The sequence below is a fragment of the Stegodyphus dumicola genome, chromosome X1 (assembly GCF_044657685.1).
Source record: "Stegodyphus dumicola isolate Sdum_Otavi_A_Nest chromosome X1, ASM4465768v1".
Classification (NCBI taxonomy): Eukaryota; Metazoa; Arthropoda; class Arachnida; order Araneae; family Eresidae; genus Stegodyphus; species Stegodyphus dumicola.
Window position 1 is genome coordinate 147,425,375 of NC_140780.1, and position 20,736 is coordinate 147,446,110.

General features: G+C 35.1%; 4 protein-coding genes across 4 annotated transcripts; all 4 read right to left on the reverse strand.

Annotated features, from left to right (window-relative positions):
* Positions 1-4,570: 4,570 nt before the first annotated feature.
* On the reverse strand, positions 4,571-5,404 carry LOC146993302 (uncharacterized protein F54H12.2-like). Its single transcript, XM_085808197.1, has one exon. The coding sequence runs from the start codon at positions 5,402-5,404 to the stop codon at positions 4,571-4,573; it is 834 nt and encodes a 277-aa protein (XP_085664323.1).
* A 3,624-nt stretch (positions 5,405-9,028) lies between these two features.
* LOC146993303 (uncharacterized protein F54H12.2-like) lies at positions 9,029-10,327 on the reverse strand. Its single transcript, XM_085808198.1, has one exon. The coding sequence runs from the start codon at positions 10,325-10,327 to the stop codon at positions 9,029-9,031; it is 1,299 nt and encodes a 432-aa protein (XP_085664324.1).
* A 3,624-nt stretch (positions 10,328-13,951) lies between these two features.
* LOC146993304 (uncharacterized protein F54H12.2-like) lies at positions 13,952-15,250 on the reverse strand. Its single transcript, XM_085808199.1, has one exon. It carries the CDS (start codon positions 15,248-15,250, stop codon positions 13,952-13,954), a length of 1,299 nt encoding a protein of 432 aa, XP_085664325.1.
* A 3,624-nt stretch (positions 15,251-18,874) lies between these two features.
* On the reverse strand, positions 18,875-20,173 carry LOC146993305 (uncharacterized protein F54H12.2-like). Its single transcript, XM_085808200.1, has one exon. It carries the CDS (start codon positions 20,171-20,173, stop codon positions 18,875-18,877), a length of 1,299 nt encoding a protein of 432 aa, XP_085664326.1.
* Between the last annotated feature and the right edge of the window lie 563 nt (positions 20,174-20,736).

Here is a 20,736-nt window from a genome sequence, read left to right on the forward strand (position 1 = left end):
CTGAGTATCTTGAATATCAAAAACATTCATACGTCCTGCTGTATCTTTAAAAAACAATTCTGATGAAAGTTGCGAAGTTTTTGTATCAAATCCATGATTCAGTAATTTTTCTATCATGGCTCTGTAGGGATAAGTGTTATTACTGGTGGAAACGAGTCTTTCATTTAAGCTACTATCCCCTTGAGAAAACATAGAATGTAAAAAGAGATTGACAGGTCCCACTTTACTTTCAGCCGTGATTGGCTTGCCATCATTTTTTAAAATTTTCACCTTCACATAGAGTTGTGTCTGTGATAAGTCAAAGTATTCGTCTCCGCTTCCAGAAACATTAAATTCAACAGGACTTCCTTCTGACACATTGGCTAATGGATGAAATTCAACCCACTGACCTTTTTCTATCACTGTTTGAGTGGGAGGTAACGAAAATAAATCCAATTCGGATTTTGCGCATTCTGAAGAATCTTTTAACAGAAAAGCCATTACGAGTCAAAAATATCACGTCGTTGACCAGCGGCCAGCGGTCAAAAGACCAGCGGCCATCAAACGGCCAAGACCACAGGCAGAGGCGAAAAAGAAGGTATTCAAGGGTGATCGAACTGGAGGGAAAAGAAAGCTCCTAGAGGAAGGCACTGAAGGCCGAGCCCGCACAAGAAGGAGGATAAATCAAACACGAATCTTAGCTACCTTCCAGGACTGGGCAGAGAAAAGAATGTCCGAATATCACAAAGATAAGTAAAATTTTATGTTACTTTGCAAACTTAAGTTAATCTTTCATTCTTACTGCAAGTGGCAGATTTCAAGACGTTTTACCTCATGTGAGGTCTACCTTTATCGCCAAAAAGGCGAGAAATGAGTTGTTACCTATTTTGGTATTATGTTTTTCAATTACTCGCGAGTAAAACTAAAGTTGATGTATAATAGGAATGTGTAAATACTTGAATATTGTAAAAGTTATTGTATAAATTTTATTTAAAACATTCTGGCAAGAAAGAAGTTTTAGTCTGAAAGACTTTTGAAATGTAGTATTTCAATGTAGAAGGATTGGCACTTGCTTGGAAAAGAATAGAAGTTAACAATGTACTACTAATGTATGTTTTAAATTGCGTAAAATTAACGGCATGTTAATATGTTCTTATATACAATGTGAACTGTTATTTTAAATGTTAAGAAATACTGTGATATGGTAAAAGTGAAAGTAATGCCAAAAATTTTTAAACTTATTCGTGTGACTGAAAAAAAGAGAAAATTATTGCGAATATGTGTTAAAGGTTGAATGAATGTAGTTAGGCTCTCTGACGCTACACTTCAGAGTTAGCCACTTTCAGAATAGTACCTCAGGGTTTAGAGACGAAGATAAGGTGTGTTACGAGGTCTTGTTATGTTGAATTTTAACACGTTAGTGTTTTGATTGTAGGCGGCAGTGTTGAACACGTATACATAAACACATTCGTCTTTGGTGTTTTCTTTTACAACACATGTCAGAGAGCACGGGGAGAGATAATTAAATGAAAGTCATGAATGAAATAAGAATGTTAGGAGAAATATAAATATTCATGTGACTTGCCATTTGATTGTGTAACATTTCATTAAACTAGTTTTCCTTCCAGATCTCTGGAAGGAACCAGATTTCAACTAAAAGCTCCTGTTTAGATGCAGTACAGATGAAAAGTAATTGTCCATGGAGCTGATATTGTAAAAACAAATTTTTTTTTAAATTTCTAGTTTCTAGTGAGAAATGTTTGTAAAAGATTGGCCTCGCGTTAGATTCTAGAGCTAAAAGTTTTCAACAAGGTCGTTTTAGACCTCAGTTTCAAACTAATTAACTCTGGCTTGTAAGGATCTTAAGTTTTACTAACGTTTATTTTATTTTAAATCTTTACTATCACTTCTTATTTTCCACTTCCGGTCAGAATTAAAAGCTTTAACTTATTTATGCAAATTTGTCTGGTGAACGCCAAGTACTTAAATTGTGGCTTTTTGCCAAGCGAGAGAGAGGAAGGAGTTAGTAGAAGCAGGCCGCTTGCCTTAGCAGTTTTTCCTCGGTTGCTGGTTGCCTTCCAGGCCAGAGGTTTAATCCTCGTAATAATTTTAAACATATTGTAGTGTTAACAGTTCTCTGTACTACATACGGCTTCCTGTTAATATACGGCCAATCTTCCACGTAGGCCCTTGTTTGTTATTCCAAAGTTAAGTTAGAGTTTAGTTAATATTTTTATATTCTTACGTTCACACCACAAGTGGTTGGTCTCTGTATTCCGAAGTCCGGAAATCATTGTAAATAGTGAGAAAATAAAGGGTTTCGTATACCCTTCCTCTGCATCCTGTCTACTTCCCACATTTATTGAACACAACTTTAGTAAGCTCCCTGTTCCGAGTCAGGTTTTTGAATGTTCCCAAAGCAAACAAGGATAAACACTGAACCTGATAAGCCATTCGACGTCTCAAACTGAAATGAATTAACGAGGCTGATAAACATAGTATTTATCCCCAGGAAAGATACCTGTACGAAGGCGAAACGTTTCACTTGTTTCAGGTCGTAAATCAATCAACAAGTAGCTAAATGGAGTTGAAGTAGCATCCTGAAAAATTTCTTGAAAGGCCTTTGCTTTTCCGGGGAACATTTGTCTAGCTAAATGCATAATTTGACTTTTATCTCGAGGATTTTTGTATAGGACAAGGTAATGGGAATTTAAATGAATATTTCTCATCTCCTTGCCTTGGCGAAAAAAATTTTGCGTTATAAAAATGACTGAAAGGTTTCGGTGATGACTTCCTTTTGTAAAAAGTTTCCTTAAGCGAGTATCACTTGCTAATTCAGACATTAAATCGTCTATGATAATTAAAGCATTTTGGAGAGTCTGCAGGTTAAATGGTAATCCTTCTTCAAAATTTACATTTTTCATGGAATTAAAAAGAGGTTGATAACTTCCGTAGCAATAAATAATATTGGTCGGCATGGGATGGAACATTATATGATCTATCAATTTCTTCACAAAAACCGTTTTACCCGAACCGGTAGGTCCGCTCAGAAGACAAGTAGAAGGATGTACGAACTTGGGCAGTTCCATTTTTGTAAATGACAGGAACAAGAAAATATTGACTTTTAAACTTTACAGAAAATCTCTAAACAGCCTTTAAGTATATTGGATATCAGAAGACATTCGCTCCTTGAATCCACAATATTTTTCGTAAATTCCAAACAGTGATTTTTGAAAACATTTAAAGAGCTTTGAACGCATTCACAAATTGTTTCTCAGCAATGTGTGTGATTTAAATAAAAATTGGAAAACTCGTGGCACTTGATAAAACCTATTGAATCAATCTTTTGATAAATTTTATAAATGTCAAGTGTTGTTTTATTTTGAAAACAGTTGAAATCTTGTTTAGATGTCCATTGGAGATGAGTCCAAATTAGGAGGGCCATACTTGAAAAAATCCACAAAACTAAAATAACAACAACAATTTTTTGTCTTTCCATGTTCGTGATGTTTAACAGACTGTGCTCACACTGTGTATGGAGAGCCCTTTTATACCCCAAAATGTGTTATCTAAATTGTTGTTACACGAGTTTTGTTTAAATATATGTAGAAACAACACAAAAGAAATACAAGACACAATTTTTCAAATTAAAACAACTTTATTTCTTAAAAATCATGTTTACACCATATCTTTTCTTGACAAATTGAAATATTCGGAAATCATAATTCTTTCCGGTTAACAGTGATACAATGAGTTCCATACAAAGTCCTTGACATCGTTTAATAATAAAATAAATACAATATTGTCCACAGACATTAGAAGTTAAACTTTGAAGCGAAATCTTGTTCCAGCGAACATGACGATATTTCATGACAAAGGATGCGATATCTTCTCCATATACTTCAGGAGGGAGTCCATAAGAGTCGAAAAATTCAAGAGCCTGTTGATCTGCAAGGTAGACAGCTAGCCAATGAGTTCCTTTTTCATCATGTTTGTCCGTATTCAGCACCAGTGCACAAGGAAAATTTTGAATCACAGGTATTTTGTCAGATGGGAAAATACCCGCATAATATCTCGAAGAAATAGGATCTCGAGATAAGATTTGATGAATCTGTGATGAATTCATCATTTTCCAAAATCATACAGAATATTTCGAGCTTTATTGATTTCTATCAAATTTTCAAATTCAGCATACACTAATAAGGTAACAGTTTGTTCTAGAGGACTGTCAAATTTTATTTCTAATCTTAAGTTGCTGTGTCGAATTAGATTTAAATGAGAGCCATCACAAAGATCAGGTGACAGGTCGAAGCGAAATAAGGAATATCCCTTTGAAAATTCTGATCTTGAAAGGTAAAGTCCTCGGTCGTCTGCATTTGTAAATAAATTCTGATAAGCTCGTATAAAATGGTTTTTCTCAAAATTAGACTGAAGGGGATTATGAGGTACCGGTTGACCATCTACATAAACGCTGATAAAGTTCATATTATAATGCTTGAATTCAAAAGGAGACTTTTTATAGTTTCCATTGAAGGCATAATTATCGACGCAAGTCACTACAATACGATTAGGCATTTGGCCTATGAAAATGTTATCTTGAATAAAAGTCATATTTCCAGTGGGAATGGAATAGGCTTTGCATAGTACTCTTTGAATGGGATATTTGGCTGTTGATTTTTCTAGGCTTTTTGCATGTCCTAAGCACAACACCAGGGCTAACTCTCACTTTTCTTACAAACAAAGAAGCATGTTCGAGTACGACTTTAAATTCACCATCTCCCAGGAAACAAAATTCGGGTTTGCTGGGTATGAGTTTAATCTTCATATCCACCATATTCAGCAAAAGTCTTTCTTGATGAAACATATCCAAATGCAACCGGCCAATCATATCGACTGAGGCACTCAGTTTAAACAATTCTACTCGTTGGTTGAATCCTTCATTCGGCTGAGTATCTTGAATATCAAAAACATTCATACGTCCTGCTGTATCTTTAAAAAACAATTCTGATGAAAGTTGCGAAGTTTTCGTATCAAATCCATGATTCAGTAATTTTTCTATCATGGCTCTGTAGGGATAAGTGTTATTACTGGTGGAAACGAGTCTTTCATTTAAGCTAATATCCCCTTGAGAAAACATAGAATGTAAAAAGAGATTGACAGGTCCCACTTTACTTTCAGCCGTGATTGGCTTGCCATCATTTTTTAAAATTTTCACCTTCACATAGAGTTGTGTCTGTGATAAGTCAAAGTATTCGTCTCCGCTTCCAGAAACATTGAATTCAACAGGACTTCCTTCTGACACATTGGCTAATGGATGAAATTCAACCCACTGACCTTTTTCTATCACTGTTTGAGTGGGAGGTAACGAAAATAAATCCAATTCGGAATTTGCGCATTCTGAAGAATCTTTTAACAGAAAAGCCATTACGAGTCAAAAATATCACGTCGTTGACCAGCGGCCAGCGGTCAAAAGACCAGCGGCCATCAAACGGCCAAGACCACAGGCAGAGGCGAAAAAGAAGGTATTCAAGGGTGATCGAACTGGAGGGAAAAGAAAGCTCCTAGAGGAAGGCACTGAAGGCCGAGCCCGCACAAGAAGGAGGATAAATCAAACACGAATCTTAGCTACCTTCCAGGACTGGGCAGAGAAAAGAATGTCCGAATATCACAAAGATAAGTAAAATTTTATGTTACTTTGCAAACTTAAGTTAATCTTTCATTCTTACTGCAAGTGGCAGATTTCAAGACGTTTTACCTCATGTGAGGTCTACCTTTATCGCCAAAAAGGCGAGAAATGAGTTGTTACCTATTTTGGTATTATGTTTTTCAATTACTCGCGAGTAAAACTAAAGTTGATGTATAATAGGAATGTGTAAATACTTGAATATTGTAAAAGTTATTGTATAAATTTTATTTAAAACATTCTGGCAAGAAAGAAGTTTTAGTCTGAAAGACTTTTGAAATGTAGTATTTCAATGTAGAAGAATTGGCACTTGCTTGGAAAAGAATAGAAGTTAACAATGTACTACTAATGTATGTTTTAAATTGCGTAAAATTAACGGCATGTTAATATGTTCTTATATACAATGTGAACTGTTATTTTAAATGTTAAGAAATATTGTGATATGGTAAAAGTGAAAGTAATGCCAAAAATTTTTAAACTTATTCGTGTGACTGAAAAAAAGAGAAAATTATTGCGAATATGTGTTAAAGGTTGAATGAATGTAGTTAGGCTCTCTGACGCTACACTTCAGAGTTAGCCACTTTCAGAATACTACCTCAGGGTTTAGAGACGAAGATAAGGTGTGTTACGAGGTCTTGTTATGTTGAATTTTAACACGTTAGTGTTTTGATTGTAGGCGGCAGTGTTGAACACGTATACATAAACACATTCGTGTTTGGTGTTTTCTTTTACAACACATGTCAGAGAGCACGGGGAGAGATAATTAAATAAAAGTCATGAATGAAATAAGAATGTTAGGAGAAATATAAATATCCATGTGACTTGCCATTTAATTGTGTAACATTTCATTAAACTAGTTTTCCTTCCAGATCTCTGGAAGGAACCAGATTTCAACTAAAAGCTCCTGTTTAGATGCAGTACAGATGAAAAGTAATTGTCCATGGAGCTGATATTGTAAAAACAAATTTTTTTTTAAATTTCTAGTTTCTAGTGAGAAATGTTTGTAAAAGATTGGCCTCGCGTTAGATTCTAGAGCTAAAAGTTTTCAACAAGGTCGTTTTAGACCTCAGTTTCAAACTAATTAACTCTGGCTTGTAAGGATCTTAAGTTTTACTAACGTTTATTTTATTTTAAATCTTTACTATCACTTCTTATTTTCCACTTCCGGTCAGAATTAAAAGCTTTAACTTATTTATGCAAATTTGTCTGGTGAACGCCAAGTACTTAAATTGTGGCTTTTTGCCAAGCGAGAGAGAGGAAGGAGTTAGTAGAAGCAGGCCGCTTGCCTTAGCAGTTTTTACTCGGTTGCTGGTTGCCTTCCAGGCCAGAGGTTTAATCCTCGTAATAATTTTAAACGTATTGTAGTGTTAACAGTTCTCTGTACTGCATACGGCTTCCTGTTAATATACGGCCAATCTTCCACGTAGGCCCTTGTTTCTTATTCCAAAGTTAAGTTAGAGTTTAGTTAATATTTTTATATTCTTACGTTCACACCACAAGTGGTTGGTCTCTGTATTCCGAAGTCCGGAAATCATTGTAAATAGTGAGAAAATAAAGGGTTTCGTATACCCTTCCTGTGTATCTTGTCTACTTCCCACATTTATTGAACACAACTTTAGTAAGCTCCCTGTTCCGAGTCAGGTTTTTGAATGTTCCCAAAGCAAACAAGGAGAAACACTGAACCTGATAAGCCATTCGACGTCTCAAACTGAAATGAATTAACGAGGCTGATAAACATAGTATTTATCCCCACGAAAGATACCTGTACGAAGGCGAAACGTTTCACTTGTTTCAGGTCGTAAATCAATCAACAAGTAGCTAAATGGAGTTGAAGTAGCATCCTGAAAAATTTCTTGAAAGGCCTTTGCTTTTCCGGGGAACATTTGTCTAGCTAAATGCATAATTTGACTTTTATCTCGAGGATTTTTGTATAGGACAAGGTAATGGGAATTTAAATGAATATTTCTCATCTCCTTGCCTTGGCGAAAAAAATTTTGCGTTATAAAAATGACTGAAAGGTTTCGGTGATGACTTCCTTTTGTAAAAAGTTTCCTTAAGCGAGTATCACTTGCTAATTCAGACATTAAATCGTCTATGATAATTAAAGCATTTTGGAGAGTCTGCAGGTTAAATGGTAATCCTTCTTCAAAATTTACATTTTTCATGGAATTAAAAAGAGGTTGATAACTTCCGTAGCAATAAATAATATTGGTCGGCATGGGATGGAACATTATATGATCTATCAATTTCTTCACAAAAACCGTTTTACCCGAACCGGTAGGTCCGCTCAGAAGACAAGTAGAAGGATGTACGAACTTGGGCAGTTCCATTTTTGTAAATGACAGGAACAAGAAAATATTGACTTTTAAACTTTACAGAAAATCTCTAAACAGCCTTTAAGTATATTGGATATCAGAAGACATTCGCTCCTTGAATCCACAATATTTTTCGTAAATTCCAAACAGTGATTTTTGAAAACATTTAAAGAGCTTTGAACGCATTCACAAATTGTTTCTCAGCAATGTGTGTGATTTAAATAAAAATTGGAAAACTCGTGGCACTTGATAAAACCTATTGAATCAATCTTTTGATAAATTTTATAAATGTCAAGTGTTGTTTTATTTTGAAAACAGTTGAAATCTTGTTTAGATGTCCATTGGAGATGAGTCCAAATTAGGAGGGCCATACTTGAAAAAATCCACAAAACTAAAATAACAACAACAATTTTTTGTCTTTCCATGTTCGTGATGTTTAACAGACTGTGCTCACACTGTGTATGGAGAGCCCTTTTATACCCCAAAATGTGTTATCTAAATTGTTGTTACACGAGTTTTGTTTAAATATATGTAGAAACAACACAAAAGAAATACAAGACACAATTTTTCAAATTAAAACAAATTTATTTTTTAAAAATCATGTTTACACCATATCTTTTCTTGACAAATTGAAATATTCGGAAATCATAATTCTTTCCGGTTAACAGTGATACAATGAGTTCCATACAAAGTCCTTGACATCGTTTAATAATAAAATAAATACAATATTGTCCACAGACATTAGAAGTTAAACTTTGAAGCGAAATCTTGTTCCAGCGAACATGACGATATTTCATGACAAAGGATGCGATATCTTCTCCATATACTTCAGGAGGGAGTCCATAAGAGTCGAAAAATTCAAGAGCCTGTTGATCTGCAAGGTAGACAGCTAGCCAATGAGTTCCTCTTTCATCATGTTTGTCCGTATTCAGCACCAGTGCACAGGGAAAATTTTGAATCACAGGTATTTTGTCAGATGGGAAAATACCCGCATAATATCTCGAAGAAATAGGATCTCGAGATAAGATTTGATGAATCTGTGATGAATTCATCAGTTTCCAAAATCATACAGAATATTTCGAGCTTTATTGATTTCTATCAAATTTTCAAATTCAGCATACACTAATAAGGTAACAGTTTGTTCTAAAGGACTGTCAAATTTTATTTCTAATCTTAAGTTGCTGTGTCGAATTAGATTTAAATGAGAGCCATCACAAAGATCAGGTGACAGGTCGAAGCGAAATAAGGAATATCCCTTTGAAAATTCTGATCTTGAAAGGTAAAGTCCTCGGTCGTCTGCATTTGTAAATAAATTCTGATAAGCTCGTATAAAATGGTTTTTCTCAAAATTAGGCTGAAGGGGATTATGAGGTACCGGTTGACCATCTACATAAACGCCGATAAAGTTCATATTATAATGCTTGAATTCAAAAGGAGACTTTTTATAGTTTCCATTGAAGGCATAATTATCGACGCAAGTCACAACAATACGATTAGGCATTTGGCCTATGAAAATGTTATCTTGAATAAAAGTCATATTTCCAGTGGGAATGGAATAGGCTTTGCATAGTACTCTTTGAATGGGATAGTTGGCTGTTGATTTTTCTAGGCTTTTTGCATGTCCTAGCACAACACCAGGGCTAACTCTCACTTTTCTTACAAACAAAGAAGCATGTTCGAGTACGACTTTAAATTCACCATCTCCCAGGAAACAAAATTCGGGTTTGCTGCGTATGAGTTTAATCTTCATATCCACCATATTCAGCAAAAGTCTTTCTTGATGAAACATATCCAAATGCAACCGGCCAATCATATCGACTGAGGCACTCAGTTTAAACAATTCTACTCGTTGGTTGAATCCTTCATTCGGCTGAGTATCTTGAATATCAAAAACATTCATACGTCCTGCTGTATCTTTAAAAAACAATTCTGATGAAAGTTGCGAAGTTTTCGTATCAAATCCATGATTCAGTAATTTTTCTATCATGGCTCTGTAGGGATAAGTGTTATTACTGGTGGAAACGAGTCTTTCATTTAAGCTAATATCCCCTTGAGAAAACATAGAATGTAAAAAGAGATTGACAGGTCCCACTTTACTTTCAGCCGTGATTGGCTTGCCATCATTTTTTAAAATTTTCACCTTCACATAGAGTTGTGTCTGTGATAAGTCAAAGTATTCGTCTCCGCTTCCAGAAACATTGAATTCAACAGGACTTCCTTCTGACACATTGGCTAATGGATGAAATTCAACCCACTGACCTTTTTCTATCACTGTTTGAGTGGGAGGTAACGAAAATAAATCCAATTCGGAATTTGCGCATTCTGAAGAATCTTTTAACAGAAAAGCCATTACGAGTCAAAAATATCACGTCGTTGACCAGCGGCCAGCGGTCAAAAGACCAGCGGCCATCAAACGGCCAAGACCACAGGCAGAGGCGAAAAAGAAGGTATTCAAGGGTGATCGAACTGGAGGGAAAAGAAAGCTCCTAGAGGAAGGCACTGAAGGCCGAGCCCGCACAAGAAGGAGGATAAATCAAACACGAATCTTAGCTACCTTCCAGGACTGGGCAGAGAAAAGAATGTCCGAATATCACAAAGATAAGTAGAATTTTATGTTACTTTGCAAACTTAAGTTAATCTTTCATTCTTACTGCAAGTGGCAGATTTCAAGACGTTTTACCTCATGTGAGGTCTACCTTTATCGCCAAAAAGGCGAGAAATGAGTTGTTACCTATTTTGGTATTATGTTTTTCAATTACTCGCGAGTAAAACTAAAGTTGATGTATAATAGGAATGTGTAAATACTTGAATATTGTAAAAGTTATTGTATAAATTTTATTTAAAACATTCTGGCAAGAAAGAAGTTTTAGTCTGAAAGACTTTTGAAATGTAGTATTTCAATGTAGAAGAATTGGCACTTGCTTGGAAAAGAATAGAAGTTAACAATGTACTACTAATGTATGTTTTAAATTGCGTAAAATTAACGGCATGTTAATATGTTCTTATATACAATGTGAACTGTTATTTTAAATGTTAAGAAATATTGTGATATGGTAAAAGTGAAAGTAATGCCAAAAATTTTTAAACTTATTCGTGTGACTGAAAAAAAGAGAAAATTATTGCGAATATGTGTTAAAGGTTGAATGAATGTAGTTAGGCTCTCTGACGCTACACTTCAGAGTTAGCCACTTTCAGAATACTACCTCAGGGTTTAGAGACGAAGATAAGGTGTGTTACGAGGTCTTGTTATGTTGAATTTTAACACGTTAGTGTTTTGATTGTAGGCGGCAGTGTTGAACACGTATACATAAACACATTCGTGTTTGGTGTTTTCTTTTACAACACATGTCAGAGAGCACGGGGAGAGATAATTAAATAAAAGTCATGAATGAAATAAGAATGTTAGGAGAAATATAAATATCCATGTGACTTGCCATTTAATTGTGTAACATTTCATTAAACTAGTTTTCCTTCCAGATCTCTGGAAGGAACCAGATTTCAACTAAAAGCTCCTGTTTAGATGCAGTACAGATGAAAAGTAATTGTCCATGGAGCTGATATTGTAAAAACAAATTTTTTTTTAAATTTCTAGTTTCTAGTGAGAAATGTTTGTAAAAGATTGGCCTCGCGTTAGATTCTAGAGCTAAAAGTTTTCAACAAGGTCGTTTTAGACCTCAGTTTCAAACTAATTAACTCTGGCTTGTAAGGATCTTAAGTTTTACTAACGTTTATTTTATTTTAAATCTTTACTATCACTTCTTATTTTCCACTTCCGGTCAGAATTAAAAGCTTTAACTTATTTATGCAAATTTGTCTGGTGAACGCCAAGTACTTAAATTGTGGCTTTTTGCCAAGCGAGAGAGAGGAAGGAGTTAGTAGAAGCAGGCCGCTTGCCTTAGCAGTTTTTACTCGGTTGCTGGTTGCCTTCCAGGCCAGAGGTTTAATCCTCGTAATAATTTTAAACGTATTGTAGTGTTAACAGTTCTCTGTACTGCATACGGCTTCCTGTTAATATACGGCCAATCTTCCACGTAGGCCCTTGTTTGTTATTCCAAAGTTAAGTTAGAGTTTAGTTAATATTTTTATATTCTTACGTTCACACCACAAGTGGTTGGTCTCTGTATTCCGAAGTCCGGAAATCATTGTAAATAGTGAGAAAATAAAGGGTTTCGTATACCCTTCCTGTGTATCTTGTCTACTTCCCACATTTATTGAACACAACTTTAGTAAGCTCCCTGTTCCGAGTCAGGTTTTTGAATGTTCCCAAAGCAAACAAGGAGAAACACTGAACCTGATAAGCCATTCGACGTCTCAAACTGAAATGAATTAACGAGGCTGATAAACATAGTATTTATCCCCAGGAAAGATACCTGTACGAAGGCGAAACGTTTCACTTGTTTCAGGTCGTAAATCAATCAACAAGTAGCTAAATGGAGTTGAAGTAGCATCCTGAAAAATTTCTTGAAAGGCCTTTACTTTTCCGGGGAACATTTGTCTAGCTAAATGCATAATTTGACTTTTATCTCGAGGATTTTTGTATAGGACAAGGTAATGGGAATTTAAATGAATATTTCTCATCTCCTTGCCTTGGTGAAAAAAATTTTGCGTTATAAAAATGACTGAAAGGTTTCGGTGATGACTTCCTTTTGTAAAAAGTTTCCTTAAGCGAGTATCACTTGCTAATTCAGACATTAAATCGTCTATGATAATTAAAGCATTTTGGAGAGTCTGCAGGTTAAATGGTAATCCTTCTTCAAAATTTACATTTTTCATGGAATTAAAAAGAGGTTGATAACTTCCGTAGCAATAAATAATATTGGTCGGCATGGGATGGAACATTATATGATCTATCAATTTCTTCACAAAAACCGTTTTACCCGAACCGGTAGGTCCGCTCAGAAGACAAGTAGAAGGATGTACGAACTTGGGCAGTTCCATTTTTGTAAATGACAGGAACAAGAAAATATTTACTTTTAAACTTTACAGAAAATCTCTAAACAGCCTTTAAGTATATTGGATATCAGAAGACATTCGCTCCTTGAATCCACAATATTTTTCGTAAATTCCAAACAGTGATTTTTGAAAACATTTAAAGAGCTTTGAACGCATTCACAAATTGTTTCTCAGCAATGTGTGTGATTTAAATAAAAATTGGAAAACTCGTGGCACTTGATAAAACCTATTGAATCAATCTTTTGATAAATTTTATAAATGTCAAGTGTTGTTTTATTTTGAAAACAGTTGAAATCTTGTTTAGATGTCCATTGGAGATGAGTCCAAATTAGGAGGGCCATACTTGAAAAAATCCACAAAACTAAAATAACAACAACAATTTTTTGTCTTTCCATGTTCGTGATGTTTAACAGACTGTGCTCACACTGTGTATGGAGAGCCCTTTTATACCCCAAAATGTGTTATCTAAATTGTTGTTACACGAGTTTTGTTTAAATATATGTAGAAACAACACAAAAGAAATACAAGACACAATTTTTCAAATTAAAACAAATTTATTTTTTAAAAATCATGTTTACACCATATCTTTTCTTGACAAATTGAAATATTCGGAAATCATAATTCTTTCCGGTTAACAGTGATACAATGAGTTCCATACAAAGTCCTTGACATCGTTTAATAATAAAATAAATACAATATTGTCCACAGACATTAGAAGTTAAACTTTGAAGCGAAATCTTGTTCCAGCGAACATGACGATATTTCATGACAAAGGATGCGATATCTTCTCCATATACTTCAGGAGGGAGTCCATAAGAGTCGAAAAATTCAAGAGCCTGTTGATCTGCAAGGTAGACAGCTAGCCAATGAGTTCCTCTTTCATCATGTTTGTCCGTATTCAGCACCAGTGCACAGGGAAAATTTTGAATCACAGGTATTTTGTCAGATGGGAAAATACCCGCATAATATCTCGAAGAAATAGGATCTCGAGATAAGATTTGATGAATCTGTGATGAATTCATCAGTTTCCAAAATCATACAGAATATTTCGAGCTTTATTGATTTCTATCAAATTTTCAAATTCAGCATACACTAATAAGGTAACAGTTTCTTCTAAAGGACTGTCAAATTTTATTTCTAATCTTAAGTTGCTGTGTCGAATTAGATTTAAATGAGAGCCATCACAAAGATCAGGTGACAGGTCGAAGCGAAATAAGGAATATCCCTTTGAAAATTCTGATCTTGAAAGGTAAAGTCCTCGGTCGTCTGCATTTGTAAATAAATTCTGATAAGCTCGTATAAAATGGTTTTTCTCAAAATTAGGCTGAAGGGGATTATGAGGTACCGGTTGACCATCTACATAAACGCCGATAAAGTTCATATTATAATGCTTGAATTCAAAAGGAGACTTTTTATAGTTTCCATTGAAGGCATAATTATCGACGCAAGTCACAACAATACGATTAGGCATTTGGCCTATGAAAATGTTATCTTGAATAAAAGTCATATTTCCAGTGGGAATGGAATAGGCTTTGCATAGTACTCTTTGAATGGGATAGTTGGCTGTTGATTTTTCTAGGCTTTTTGCATGTCCTAGCACAACACCAGGGCTAACTCTCACTTTTCTTACAAACAAAGAAGCATGTTCGAGTACGACTTTAAATTCACCATCTCCCAGGAAACAAAATTCGGGTTTGCTGCGTATGAGTTTAATCTTCATATCCACCATATTCAGCAAAAGTCTTTCTTGATGAAACATATCCAAATGCAACCGGCCAATCATATCGACTGAGGCACTCAGTTTAAACAATTCTACTCGTTGGTTGAATCCTTCATTCGGCTGAGTATCTTGAATATCAAAAACATTCATACGTCCTGCTGTATCTTTAAAAAACAATTCTGATGAAAGTTGCGAAGTTTTCGTATCAAATCCATGATTCAGTAATTTTTCTATCATGGCTCTGTAGGGATAAGTGTTATTACTGGTGGAAACGAGTCTTTCATTTAAGCTAATATCCCCTTGAGAAAACATAGAATGTAAAAAGAGATTGACAGGTCCCACTTTACTTTCAGCCGTGATTGGCTTGCCATCATTTTTTAAAATTTTCACCTTCACATAGAGTTGTGTCTGTGATAAGTCAAAGTATTCGTCTCCGCTTCCAGAAACATTGAATTCAACAGGACTTCCTTCTGACACATTGGCTAATGGATGAAATTCAACCCACTGACCTTTTTCTATCACTGTTTGAGTGGGAGGTAACGAAAATAAATCCAATTCGGAATTTGCGCATTCTGAAGAATCTTTTAACAGAAAAGCCATTACGAGTCAAAAATATCACGTCGTTGACCAGCGGCCAGCGGTCAAAAGACCAGCGGCCATCAAACGGCCAAGACCACAGGCAGAGGCGAAAAAGAAGGTATTCAAGGGTGATCGAACTGGAGGGAAAAGAAAGCTCCTAGAGGAAGGCACTGAAGGCCGAGCCCGCACAAGAAGGAGGATAAATCAAACACGAATCTTAGCTACCTTCCAGGACTGGGCAGAGAAAAGAATGTCCGAATATCACAAAGATAAGTAAAATTTTATGTTACTTTGCAAACTTAAGTTAATCTTTCATTCTTACTGCAAGTGGCAGATTTCAAGACGTTTTACCTCATGTGAGGTCTACCTTTATCGCCAAAAAGGCGAGAAATGAGTTGTTACCTATTTTGGTATTATGTTTTTCAATTACTCGCGAGTAAAACTAAAGTTGATGTATAATAGGAATGTGTAAATACTTGAATATTGTAAAAGTTATTGTATAAATTTTATTTAAAACATTCTGGCAAGAAAGAAGTTTTAGTCTGAAAGACTTTTGAAATGTAGTATTTCAATGTAGAAGAATTGGCACTTGCTTGGAAAAGAATAGAAGTTAACAATGTACTACTAATGTATGTTTTAAATTGCGTAAAATTAACGGCATGTTAATATGTTCTTATATACAATGTGAACTGTTATTTTAAATGTTAAGAAATATTGTGATATGGTAAAAGTGAAAGTAATGCCAAAAATTTTTAAACTTATTCGTGTGACTGAAAAAAAGAGAAAATTATTGCGAATATGTGTTAAAGGTTGAATGAATGTAGTTAGGCTCTCTGACGCTACACTTCAGAGTTAGCCACTTTCAGAATACTACCTCAGGGTTTAGAGACGAAGATAAGGTGTGTTACGAGGTCTTGTTATGTTGAATTTTAACACGTTAGTGTTTTGATTGTAGGCGGCAGTGTTGAACACGTATACATAAACACATTCGTGTTTGGTGTTTTCTTTTACAACACATGTCAGAGAGCACGGGGAGAGATAATTAAATAAAAGTCATGAATGAAATAAGAATGTTAGGAGAAATATAAATATCCATGTGACTTGCCATTTAATTGTGTAACATTTCATTAAACTAGTTTTCCTTCCAGATCTCTGGAAGGAACCAGATTTCAACTAAAAGCTCCTGTTTAGATGCAGTACAGATGAAAAGTAATTGTCCATGGAGCTGATATTGTAAAAACAAATTTTTTTTTAAATTTCTAGTTTCTAGTGAGAAATGTTTGTAAAAGATTGGCCTCGCGTTAGATTCTAGAGCTAAAAGTTTTCAACAAGGTCGTTTTAGACCTCAGTTTCAAACTAATTAACTCTGGCTTGTAAGGATCTTAAGTTTTACTAACGTTTATTTTATTTTAAATCTTTACTATCACTTCTTATTTTCCACTTCCGGTCAGAATTAAAAGCTTTAACTTATTTATGCAAATTTGTCTGGTGAACGCCAAGTACTTAAATTGTGGCTTTTTGCCAAGCGAGAGAGAGGAAGGAGTTAGTAGAAGCAGGCCGCTTGCCTTAGCAGTTTTTACTCGGTTGCTGGTTGCCTTCCAGGCCAGAGGTTTAATCCTCGTAATAATTTTAAACGTATTGTAGTGTTAACAGTTCTCTGTACTGCATACGGCTTCCTGTTAATATACGGCCAATCTTCCACGTAGGCCCTTGTTTGTTATTCCAAAGTTAAGTTAGAGTTTAGTTAATATTTTTATATTCTTACGTTCACACCACAAGTGGTTGGTCTCTGTATTCCGAAGTCCGGAAATCATTGTAAATAGTGAGAAAATAAAGGGTTTCGTATACCCTTCCTGTGTATCTTGTCTACTTCCCACATTTATTGAACACAACTTTAGTAAGCTCCCTGTTCCGAGTCAGGTTTTTGAATGTTCCCAAAGCAAACAAGGAGAAACACTGAACCTGATAAGCCATTCGACGTCTCAAACTGAAATGAATTAACGAGGCTGATAAACATAGTATTTATCCCCACGAAAGATACCTGTACGAAGGCGAAACGTTTCACTTGTTTCAGGTCGTAAATCAATCAACAAGTAGCTAAATGGAGTTGAAGTAGCATCCTGAAAAATTTCTTGAAAGGCCTTTACTTTTCCGGGGAACATTTGTCTAGCTAAATGCATAATTTGACTTTTATCTCGAGGATTTTTGTATAGGACAAGGTAATGGGAATTTAAATGAATATTTCTCATCTCCTTGCCTTGGTGAAAAAAATTTTGCGTTATAAAAATGACTGAAAGGTTTCGGTGATGACTTCCTTTTGTAAAAAGTTTCCTTAAGCGAGTATCACTTGCTAATTCAGACATTAAATCGTCTATGATAATTAAAGCATTTTGGAGAGTCTGCAGGTTAAATGGTAATCCTTCTTCAAAATTTACATTTTTCATGGAATTAAAAAGAGGTTGATAACTTCCGTAGCAATAAATAATATTGGTCGGCATGGGATGGAACATTATATGATCTATCAATTTCTTCACAAAAACCGTTTTACCCGAACCGGTAGGTCCGCTCAGAAGACAAGTAGAAGGATGTACGAACTTGGGCAGTTCCATTTTTGTAAATGACAGGAACAAGAAAATATTGACTTTTAAACTTTACAGAAAATCTCTAAACAGCCTTTAAGTATATTGGATATCAGAAGACATTCGCTCCTTGAATCCACAATATTTTTCGTAAATTCCAAACAGTGATTTTTGAAAACATTTAAAGAGCTTTGAACGCATTCACAAATTGTTTCTCAGCAATGTGTGTGATTTAAATAAAAATTGGAAAACTCGTGGCACTTGATAAAACCTATTGAATCAATCTTTTGATAAATTTTATAAATGTCAAGTGTTGTTTTATTTTGAAAACAGTTGAAATCTTGTTTAGATGTCCATTGGAGATGAGTCCAAATTAGGAGGGCCATACTTGAAAAAATCCACAAAACTAAAATAACAACAACAATTTTTTGTCTTTCCATGTTCGTGATGTTTAACAGACTGTGCTCACACTGTGTATGGAGAGCCCTTTTATACCCCAAAATGTGTTATCTAAATTGTTGTTACACGAGTTTTGTTTAAATATATGTAGAAACAACACAAAAGAAATACAAGACACAATTTTTCAAATTAAAACAAATTTATTTTTTAAAAATCATGTTTACACCATATCTTTTCTTGACAAATTGAAATATTCGGAAATCATAATTCTTTCCGGTTAACAGTGATACAATGAGTTCCATACAAAGTCCTTGACATCGTTTAATAATGAAATAAATACAATATTGTCCACAGACATTAGAAGTTAAACTTTGAAGCGAAATCTTGTTCCAGCGAACATGACGATATTTCATGACAAAGGATGCGATATCTTCTCCATATACTTCAGGAGGGAGTCCATAAGAGTCGAAAAATTCAAGAGCCTGTTGATCTGCAAGGTAGACAGCTAGCCAATGAGTTCCTCTTTCATCATGTTTGTCCGTATTCAGCACCAGTGCACAGGGAAAATTTTGAATCACAGGTATTTTGTCAGATGGGAAAATACCCGCATAATATCTCGAAGAAATAGGATCTCGAGATAAGATTTGATGAATCTGTGATGAATTCATCAGTTTCCAAAATCATACAGAATATTTCGAGCTTTATTGATTTCTATCAAATTTTCAAATTCAGCATACACTAATAAGGTAACAGTTTGTTCTAAAGGACTGTCAAATTTTATTTCTAATCTTAAGTTGCTGTGTCGAATTAGATTTAAATGAGAGCCATCACAAAGATCAGGTGACAGGTCGAAGCGAAATAAGGAATATCCCTTTGAAAATTCTGATCTTGAAAGGTAAAGTCCTCGGTCGTCTGCATTTGTAAATAAATTCTGATAAGCTCGTATAAAATGGTTTTTCTCAAAATTAGGCTGAAGGGGATTATGAGGTACCGGTTGACCATCTACATAAACGCCGATAAAGTTCATATTATAATGCTTGAATTCAAAAGGAGACTTTTTATAGTTTCCATTGAAGGCATAATTATCGACGCAAGTCACAACAATACGATTAGGCATTTGGCCTATGAAAATGTTATCTTGAATAAAAGTCATATTTCCAGTGGGAATGGAATAGGCTTTGCATAGTACTCTTTGAATGGGATAGTTGGCTGTTGATTTTTCTAGGCTTTTTGCATGTCCTAGCACAACACCAGGGCTAACTCTCACTTTTCTTACAAACAAAGAAGCATGTTCGAGTACGACTTTAAATTCACCATCTCCCAGGAAACAAAATTCGGGTTTGCTGCGTATGAGTTTAATCTTCATATCCACCATATTCAGCAAAAGTCTTTCTTGATGAAACATATCCAAATGCAACCGGCCAATCATATCGACTGAGGCACTCAGTTTAAACAATTCTACTCGTTGGTTGAATCCTTCATTCGGCTGAGTATCTTGAATATCAAAAACATTCATACGTCCTGCTGTATCTTTAAAAAACAATTCTGATGAAAGTTGCGAAGTTTTCGTATCAAATCCATGATTCAGTAATTTTTCTATCATGGCTCTGTAGGGATAAGTGTTATTACTGGTGGAAACGAGTCTTTCATTTAAGCTAATATCCCCTTGAGAAAACATAGAATGTAAAAAGAGATTGACAGGTCCCACTTTACTTTCAGCCGTGATTGGCTTGCCATCATTTTTTAAAATTTTCACCTTCACATAGAGTTGTGTCTGTGATAAGTCAAAGTATTCGTCTCCGCTTCCAGAAACATTGAATTCAACAGGACTTCCTTCTGACACATTGGCTAATGGATGAAATTCAACCCACTGACCTTTTTCTATCACTGTTTGAGTGGGAGGTAACGAAAATAAATCCAATTCGGAATTTGCGCATTCTGAAGAATCTTTTAACAGAAAAGCCATTACGAGTCAAAAATATCACGTCGTTGACCAGCGGCCAGCGGTCAAAAGACCAGCGGCCATCAAACGGCCAAGACCACAGGCAGAGGCGAAAAAGAAGGTATTCAAGGGTGATCGAACTGGAGGGAAAAGAAAGCTCCTAGAGGAAGGCACTGAAGGCCGAGCCCGCACAAGAAGGAGGATAAATCAAACACGAATCTTAGCTACCTTCCAGGACTGGGCAGAGAAAAGAATGTCCGAATATCACAAAGATAAGTAAAATTTTATGTTACTTTGCAAACTTAAGTTAATCTTTCATTCTTACTGCAAGTGGCAGATTTCAAGACGTTTTACCTCATGTGAGGTCTACCTTTATCGCCAAAAAGGCGAGAAATGAGTTGTTACCTATTTTGGTATTATGTTTTTCAATTACTCGCGAGTAAAACTAAAGTTGATGTATAATAGGAATGTGTAAATACTTGAATATTGTAAAAGTTATTGTATAAATTTTATTTAAAACATTCTGGCAAGAAAGAAGTTTTAGTCTGAAAGACTTTTGAAATGTAGTATTTCAATGTAGAAGAATT

Coding starts and splice junctions, on each gene's coding strand:
- LOC146993304 (XM_085808199.1), bottom strand. CDS start 15,250: ATGGCTTTTCTGTTAAAAGATTCTTCAGAATGCGCAAATTCCGAATTG.
- LOC146993302 (XM_085808197.1), bottom strand. CDS start 5,404: ATGGCTTTTCTGTTAAAAGATTCTTCAGAATGCGCAAATTCCGAATTG.
- LOC146993303 (XM_085808198.1), bottom strand. CDS start 10,327: ATGGCTTTTCTGTTAAAAGATTCTTCAGAATGCGCAAATTCCGAATTG.
- LOC146993305 (XM_085808200.1), bottom strand. CDS start 20,173: ATGGCTTTTCTGTTAAAAGATTCTTCAGAATGCGCAAATTCCGAATTG.